Consider the following 9085-nt stretch of genomic DNA (forward strand, 5'->3'; position numbering starts at 1 on the left):
TACAATAATATAACATGAAAACGATAAAAAAAATCATATATATTATAAAAAAAAATATTTCATATTTATTTATGTCAACATAAATTTCAACATAATATAATTTGTATCGTATATATATTAATTAATTTAAATACGTGATATAATATAAATAATACATTTAATTTAATTTTATTATATAAATACACATTTAATATATTTAACACATTTAACATATTTTTTATATTTATTTTAATTTAATATAAACATATAAATGAATATTAAATTTTTTATTTTTTAATAGAAAAGTGCCTTTTTTATTATTAATATACTAAATTTATTAAATTATAAATGATAAATAATTTATAATTATTTATTATTTTAATCGTGTTTCTGTATATATTCATATTAATCGTATCTATTTGTATATATCCGTATTAATTATGTATTTTTATATATATATATCTATATTATTTATGTTTATTCGTGTCATATTTAAACAAATTAATTATACACATTAATTATATCATGTCACATATAATACGTGTATTATACATATTGTGTTTGCATTTAAAATTTAAATATGTTTTATAATTTGTGTTGTGTTTATATTTTAATAATTCATATCATTACAATTGTCAAACACGACATGAAACATAACACGAAAATAATCTAAATTCATATGTAGATAAAACTATTGGTCCCAACAACATAAATGGTTCTATAACATAACAATTTCAAACATATCCCAGTAATATGGTTTTACGCAAAGGATTAAAAAAAAAATACATGAAAAAGACAATTTAAAATTTTAATAAATATCATATATGAGTTTAACAAAAACAAAAATATGTTTCATTTTTTGTGTCAATATAAATTGAATCATATAATTTTCATGTAAAACTCGATATGAATATGAAAATTATTACGAATATATGAATTATCAAATCTAATTCTAGATCAATACCTGTCTTGATACTCTCCATGGCAAGACAATTCCAAACTCACCGCAGGCAGGCAAACATTTAACTAGAAAAACAGAAACTCCATAGTCCCAGCCAATTTTTACAATTTTCTGATCCTATAGAGGAATCTATTAACAGCGAAACAGATATCTCAAACAACAATGATAGGAAAAAAAATCACCAGCGTTTACAAAAGACCAATCTTTCAAGATGAACAAAGATCATATACCGACAATTTGGATTGTATATTTTTATCACTGCCAAGTATATGAACATATAAAGATCGCAAAACAGATTCATACAAGCCCCCTGTAGTCGTTTCTTTGCCGGCTACACCCAATCATTTACATCTCACTAAACCAACAGTCAAAAACATTCATAAATGAATTACATATACATCAAAATTCAAAAGAAAAGTAATATCTATCAAACAGATTATAACAACAGCACATTTTTGTTTATTAGCAAATGGCATCTGGGATGAAAAAAAATACAGATCAATCTCCAACAACAAAAGTTTTAATTGATCAAAATTAAATTTAAGCTACAGAAGTTACCTGTAAAACCCTTCATGGGCCAGTACAAGCATAATCTTTCTGGTGGGTAGTCGTAAACTATAAGCAGGAGGTAACATTTGAAACAATTTTACAACGTCATGGATCTTGTTAAATGCCACACTTGGGGTCCAAACTATCAAACCTTGCTTTAGCATTTCAACCGGTTGGCTCAGATGTTGTACCATTTTGACAAAAAAGAATTTGGGCAGGGAATACCTGGCTGGCATGTGATTGAAGCAATGAGATTTATTATCCAGGTGACATAACTAAGGGTAACAAAATCTACATCTTCACAATAAATGCTGCAAAAAAATTGCTTGTTCATGTAATAGCCCTAGGTTGTCACTTCATTGAGAAGAACAATAGTAAGTAAAGAAGAAAATTCATAACTACAAAAGAGAGGAGAAATCCTCTTTAAATGCCAAACATCTCCGTCCTCTCTGTCTCTCTCTCCCCGGTACCACCTGAGTGTTTTACCCAATTAGTTGGTACATGCTTCCTCCAGCTCAAAAAACTGAGCCTGATACCACCGTCCCAAAAAAATTTTTGACTGATGAAAAAAAGTCACAAAAGTATCTTTAACAGGCTACTTAAGTTTCCCAAATTATATTCAGCTAACCTCTAGAGTCTAGATCACTGTTTTTCAAATTAGCAGTATTCATTATTATCTTTCAGCAAGAAGAAAATATTTTACTGAGACCACCTGCCACCTCACATCATCATTGAACAGTTTCACGAATCAGAATGAACTGACAATAATCAATATTATTCACTTTGTACTCCCCACCTAAAACCCCAACCAGAGAATTGAGCTTTCATAAACACGGGGAAGAAAGAATCAAGGAGTTTGACATGTAAATAAGAAAATTCTTCACACACCAGAATTACACACATTAAGTTGGAAGAGAAGACATCTCAAGTTCATCGTCTAATATCCCATTTGATACTTCTGGCTTTTGAAAGGAATCTCTCCGACCACGTTCCAAGGCAGTCGCCTCATATATCCCTACAAATTTATGGAGAATAATACATAAAATCTCTTGAAATCTCAAAAAAATTGCTTGTGATAAACTTGCACATGTTCATGTCAAGGGCCAACATCAACAAGAGTTTGTTTTACTGCTTTGCAATTGAATTTTTTTGCAGTATTTTTCTGAAAATTCAGTTGCCTGCTTAAAAAATACATGAGTCAAGAAAATCAAATTTTACTGCAAAAACACACAAGGAGGATAAGAGCTCATTCATGGAAAGTACTGAAATATAAGAGGGAAGGGAAGCAGAATAAGATTTCATTCTCCTCTAATATGTTTTTGAAACAGATCTAATAGGCTATTTTCCTTGTGTTGATATATTTACTCAACAAGATACAATAGAGATGGAAAGTTGCTGCTTCTGTGTGGAAAGCTTTATACTTCCAGCTTCACAGAAAACTTTTAATCAACAAAAGAAGAGGTCTAGAGTCTATGATGTAACATATACAACAAATTTGGCATGTCCAATGATTAATAAAAACAACCTTCTCTAATAAATGCTTTCCTACATGTTTAGTTTTGAATGCATCACCATTTTGATCAAAAGGGGGAAACGTACTCCCAAGGAGATACACCCATCTTTATCCATGGTTCATTCACTTCATGAAAAAGAGAAAGTTATACATACCAAAGCCCAATATCAAGGAGCAAATTACAAAGCCAGCTAGGGAAAAGTCCATTTTGTATGCAAGCTCCATGACAATTATGCATCCTCCAGCCGCCATTAAATGCCTTGGAGAAGAGAAAACCATGTGCAACCTACAAATAGATAAAGTTGTTGCAATCACATACATGTATTACATTGTATTAACTGGAAATGTTTAAAACTGAAATAATTGGAATTTATCAATGCAAAATAATACCCACCCATCTTTTTCTTTTCCAAAAATCAAAGGAAAAAAAGGATTACTTGAATTCAAATATGTGGAACATACAAGAAGAGAAAAAAAGATGCAAAAAGAATGGAGCACGAGGGTTCAGCACATTATATATGCACAAGTCTGACAGAAAATTGGATGAAATTTGTGCCACAGGTTATTAGAAAAATTGTAAAAGCCAGAGCAATGCTTTAGTTACTGTCATACTTCTCCTCCGCAATGCTGTCGATGTAGAATATCAAAATTATTCCAAAGAAAATAGTACTCAGAAAAGCCCAGGCAGAAAATGGCAGTTCCACAGTGCTATCAGAAGTTCCCTGAAGTGTTCAATTTATGCAGAGGAAACAGCAAAATTTTGTCAAACAAGCTAAGGTCCATAGAGATGAAATTAAACATGAACATTCAATTAAATTACAACAATGAGTGGAAATCATAAAATGTCTTACTATGATCAAGTCCCACATGGCCACAGGGAATAGAAAACATGTTGCAGAAGCAATGGTTATTGCATGAAGCCGCCTTTTAAGTTGATTCTAAATGCAGAGAACGACAATAATAAGAGATTATAGTTTCTCTTGATTAGTTTGCAATAATGAGGGTGTTGATGGCTACTAGCTTACATTTTCGGCTGACAAAGAGCCCATAAGATAACTACAAACACATTAATATCAATACCTTGAGAGAAAGCCGCCTTGCAATCACCCTTCTCAGAGCTGATAAGATCCCAGCCAAGATGGGAACTGTCATTTGACTCATACCCAATACATGTTCTGTCTGAACCTCAGAATCGAGGCTGTCTATGAATGGTATGTTACAGTTAAGTTTATCTCATCAAACTTGAATAAGCAAATGTCCATAGCATGAAAAAGAAGATAACTGTTAAAAGATTAAAGATAAAGACAAATAAGATGATATTAAACAGATGTATACAGCTTATGTAGAAGAGGATATAGAATGGAGAAAATGTTGCCAACGCCCAGCCTTGAGATAAGAAATAAAAAGATGCCAACATTGCAATAAGCCCACCAACCTGGTAAAACATATGAAAAGAGCAATATAAGTAGGGAAGAAAAAGCATCAATTATCAGATATTTTGTCAATTAATTATTGATGTTGAGCATATACACAATTTGATCCTAATAGCACCAGGGATTTGAATTCTAACCAATCCAGCAATAAGACCAACATGCTGATAGAAAATGACCAACTACTTCCAAAGGTAAGACAGCCCCATAATATGGTAAGGTAAAGCAACATATATTCTCTATTAATAAAAAAATGAATAGCTACAGACTATATGATGTAGGATCTTTATAAAGAGCACACTTAGACTAGATAGAGGCTATTTTAGGACTTAAAGTTTAGGTCCAAACAATAACATTAGGAAGAATAAGACCTGAAAACTTTGCTGATATGTGAACATAAACAATCAGAAAATTAGGAAGGGAAGACAAAGCGAATTTAGGTGAACTATGAAAACTGAAATCAAGGAAGACAATAACTTCAAAAAACACAATTAGGATTAGGGAATCACTCACTAGAAATGCGTCGCACATTCAACACTCAAACTTAATTAATTTCTCTCTACATAACACTACCAAACATACAAAAATCTCCTAAATATATAGGCAGTCAAGGTTTAGGCAGCTTGCTGTAGTCATGATTAAATGACAGCAAGAAGATAATGGCTTAGACAGCCCTGCTATAAATAAGATTAGAAGACAGCCAACATCTTGATAATGTCCTAGTATGATGAATAGAGCCTTTTATTAAGTGGCAGCAAACATTATAATGCTGATCAGCCAACATTCCCCTCAAGTGGTAGGGTTTTTACTTAGGTGGCAGCATATGAATGCCAGCCAGCTAAGCAAGTTCAGCTTTAGAATCTTGTCATATTATAATATTTGCATTGTTGTCCTTGCCTCTCCTCCTATAAACTTTACCAGGCTTCCATATTGAATCACTATAGTACAATGTGTTACCTTTTTCCAGACATGGCCTCTTTGACCATATAATACTGCAGATAACACTCCAAGAACAGCACCAGAATACTCTGCCAATATAGCCCTAGAGAAAAAAAAAAGGAAAATCAATTTAGCCGTGGAAACCATTTAAAACTTCATATGAATTAAAGACCGTGACAAGATAGAACATACAACTCTTTCTAATTTAGAAAAGGAGTTAAAGATGATATACAAGATAGACCACAGAATTGTTCCTAATTGAAAGAAGAAGAAGAATCCACATCCACATTTTTCCCGATTTGTTGACAAAAGCAGGTCAAAGATCACATAGGTACCAGCCACAACAGACTAGACAAGGAGGCAAGATAATTAGGCTCATCAATCTTAAGTTCAGGCTATGATACCCTTGACCGTATAGACAAGCTATCCAACAACTCCCCAGCGTTCTTGGACTGTTAACAATTTCCATCTTTTTTTTTTGGTGAAAGGGGTGGTTTTAATATTAGTAGAAGCGAATGCCCAAAGGGTTTCCAGTTCAAGAAGGCAGCAAATAAGCAACAGACCTTCCAAAAATGTATGTGTGAGAAAGAGAGAATTGCAAAATAGTCTTAAGATGTCCAATATATATGAACTTTAAGAGTTTCGCCTAAAAATTCAAAGAAATATTATAAATTGCAAAGGCCGCAACAGAAAAATAAGTTATCATAGCTCAAATTAAAACATAAATGTATTCTATTGTGTCAAAGCATCCTGCGTAAAACCAATAGCCTATAGGTGGTGACTCAAAAGTCCCAACCTAAATGTAAGGTCTAAACAGCTATCAAATCAAACAAATGTAGAATATAACACCACTCCAAGGTCCCTCTTAGGAAAGTGCAATAGGGATGGGCCTATTAAGTAATCCATGGAAATGAGACAATCCCACTTAACTTATCATGTGCATGTTTGGACAATGCTCTCAACAAACTTTCATAAGGTTTGGAGTTTGAAATTTGTCAAAGTTGTACGCTTGTAACAACTAATCAAATAGGGTTCAATTAATAGAACTGTCCAAGCAAGATAAGGGTATGTTTTTTCAATTAAATTGTTTTTATATGTCATACAAAGTGTAAAAAGTTTCGAAGATAGTCAGTTCTATGCCCAATCTAACAAAACTATATGTGTTTGACATTGTAAAAACAAATAGAAATAAGATTCTCTTAAGGCACCAGAAAGCTACCTCAGTGGTCCGCATGATTTAAGGCCCTTTCCCCACAAGATGAAGTATAAAGCTGTTATTGCACCATTTATTACAGAAGGAACAACCTAAAAATTAATAGAAACTTCAAAATATGAACAGTTGAAGGAAAATGATACAAGTTACACACTCTTTCTTCCAATTGTTATTATTTTCCTAATGAAAAGAAGCAATTCTACTTAACCTGTGTATTTGAGAGTGGTCTTCCCTTCCAAGGCTTTTGCAAGAGTAAAAATATGATAGATGAGGGAACAAGACAACTGAAGATAAAAAGTACCACTGAAGCCCCTGTCTGGGTCAGGTAACGATACATGGAGTAAACTGACCATATTCTCAAGAAGTTCCCAATAATGTGAATTATCTGCAGAGGAGTGTGCCTACAAGTAAAAACAATTACCGGTAAAATCATCTAAGGACTGGCAAACTATAATGTAAAGCACGCTAAAACCATTTTACACTATTGCCATCTGGCATCTGCTTTCCTGAGAACACTGAACAGCAATGAAGTGCAACAAGATTAATGCTATGCTTGAAAAAAGTCAAGACACCAGAAAGACATATATATGTGTTTTTACAATAACAGAGTGTCAAAAACCAAGATAACAGAAAATTATAGGTAAATGAAACAAATGTCACCTATAGCATTTTCTCATGAATGACTCCTGCCTTTCAGTCAGTGTTCTAAAGGTTGTCATAGAGGCACAATCCTAGGGACACTGGCCTTAAATCTTCTCAAGGCCTTAAACTTAAGGTATTGTACTTATTTTTGTACCATTATTTGGTTTGACTCTTCTTCTATGAGTCAATCAATCACTTGCTTAACTTCATTGGCTAGTTTATCAGCTTCGGCATGATTAGTAAATTGTTTTGCATGAATTTCCAATTAACTATTAGGAAAAGTAGGATAACACGGATTGTTCTTTCTTTCCTCAGCTCTTGTATACATTTACCCGCATAATTTCATATCCAGCTATCAAGAATTTTAATATGGAAAACATAATATTATTGATTAATTCATAACAAATAATATAGACACGTTATTATATCACAGTGTTTCCATTGTATTTTAATATTTATATTTATAAATATATGAAAAATTTTATTTTGCTTTCTAATTCAAAAATACATTACCCAAGTTTAATACCTCAATGCATAGTGGTTTATGCTGGACCTTATGCTTTTGCCTTTTAAAACATTACCAAGCTAAGTTCTTCCATAACTACCCTAGTAGTGCTCAATACTGAAAGAGACACCTATTTCCAAACACTTTATTTCTTCAAGGAAAACATCATAGAGCTTAGGCCAAATCAATGCATACATTAACTCAATAAAGCAACAAACGATATCAACCGTTAACACTGCAATATTATTAATTAAAACAAACATGTAAAATGCAAAGCTCTCAACCAGCATTGAGCCAAATCAGACAACTTGAAACCAATAAGTCGCGAGTTTATTGTTTCCTCTTTAATTATGCAAATTGATAAAATAAAATTTTCAAGGTAAAGCTAGCACACGCTAATTGCTCCTGCATATGAACACGGTTTGATTCCCAAGAAAATGCAGGAAAATGGAAATGAAAACAGAAAAGTTTATAGGAATTTCATGACACATCACTTTGGGGCAAGAAATTCAGTTGACCTAATATTAATAAGATTCAAACTTCTCGTTCCTCCACTACTTTCTTTTTCTAGGAAAACAAACAGAGAAACTAGGGTTTCCAAAAAAAGGTTCCAAATTTAAAATTAAAAACAAAAAGAAAATGAAAGATATAATTTGTTTAATTACGTACCTGAAATGAGGCGATCCTCGATCCTCTGAGATTGGCTTTGGTGACATCATTTTTTTTTTTTTAAAGAGGAATTTGGGATCTGAAAACGAGGCTATTTATAGCTTATTATGAGAGTACTGTAATCCGATTTAGACAAAGTGTAAAACAGAGATTAATCACTGATAATCAGTGTTTAGCAAGCAAAACCTAAAGCTTTGCACTGCTTTGGGCCTAAACCTAAAACAGAGAAATGTTTTCTAACTCCCCCAATGAAAAATTGACTGCGTTGGGCTGGACTGCGTTGAAGAATTGGGCTTAAACAGTATCAATGGCTTCTTATCTTACCAAGCTTTTTTTTTTTTAATTCAATAGTTCTTAAATTCTTATAGTATTAAATATTAAAATTTATATATTTAAATCATATTTTATACAAAAATTTATATCATAATTTATATAAATAAAAAATATAATATTTTATTTTATTAAATTTATATATAATTATTATTAAAATTTTAAATTTTATTATTTTCATATTTATTTTTATATTATATTTATATTCGTTTCGTGTCGTATTTTAAATTATTTGATTTATTTTTTTTATTTCAACAATATTAAGGGTAAGGTAAGGTTGGATTCAACTGCACCTTGCCCAAAAATTTTGTGCAATCGGCTTTTAACACTCATTTGGATTTCAACGCAGCAGCAC

At 32.0% G+C, this 9085-nt stretch overlaps 1 protein-coding gene across 5 annotated transcripts; it reads right to left on the reverse strand.

The window, feature by feature from the left end:
- Positions 1-1167: 1167 nt before the first annotated feature.
- LOC111305747 (zinc transporter) lies at positions 1168-8551 on the reverse strand. 5 transcript variants are annotated; one of them, XR_002692055.2, is made up of 12 exons: positions 8401-8551; positions 6793-6985; positions 6591-6676; positions 5390-5474; positions 4359-4437; positions 4083-4213; positions 3854-3940; positions 3615-3724; positions 3158-3288; positions 2378-2504; positions 1499-1718; positions 1168-1295 (listed from the first exon to the last, which is right to left on the reverse strand). XR_002692055.2 is itself a non-coding variant. In XM_022903516.2 (11 exons), the coding sequence occupies exons 1-10, from the start codon at positions 8448-8450 to the stop codon at positions 2392-2394; spliced, it is 1065 nt and encodes a 354-aa protein (XP_022759251.1). In that variant the 5' UTR covers positions 8451-8551; the 3' UTR covers positions 1299-1718; position 2391. The 5 variants fall into 5 exon arrangements, 4 of the variants coding, with proteins under 4 accessions (XP_022759251.1, XP_089606605.1, XP_022759250.1 ...); XM_022903516.2 differs by lacking the exon at positions 1168-1295 and having other exon boundaries at positions 1299-1718; positions 2391-2504; XM_089750479.1 differs by lacking the exon at positions 1168-1295 and having other exon boundaries at positions 1299-1714.
- Between the last annotated feature and the right edge of the window lie 534 nt (positions 8552-9085).

Source organism: Durio zibethinus, chromosome 21, assembly GCF_047325235.1.
Source record: "Durio zibethinus cultivar Kanyao isolate XHJ-2024 chromosome 21, ASM4732523v1, whole genome shotgun sequence".
In the NCBI taxonomy this organism is placed as follows: domain Eukaryota; kingdom Viridiplantae; phylum Streptophyta; class Magnoliopsida; order Malvales; family Malvaceae; genus Durio; species Durio zibethinus.

Excerpts from the sequence above, each read along its gene's own strand:
- LOC111305747 (XM_022903516.2), bottom strand. The coding sequence starts at position 8,450 with ATGATGTCACCAAAGCCAATCTCAGAGGATCGAGGATCGCCTCATTTC. Across the intron at positions 6,986-8,400 it reads CGAGGATCGCCTCATTTCAG|GCACACTCCTCTGCAGATAA; the intron begins GTACGTAATTAA and ends TTTTACTTGTAG. Across the intron at positions 4,214-4,358 it reads GGCAACATTTTCTCCATTCT|CATTCATAGACAGCCTCGAT; the intron begins ATATCCTCTTCT and ends ACTGTAACATAC.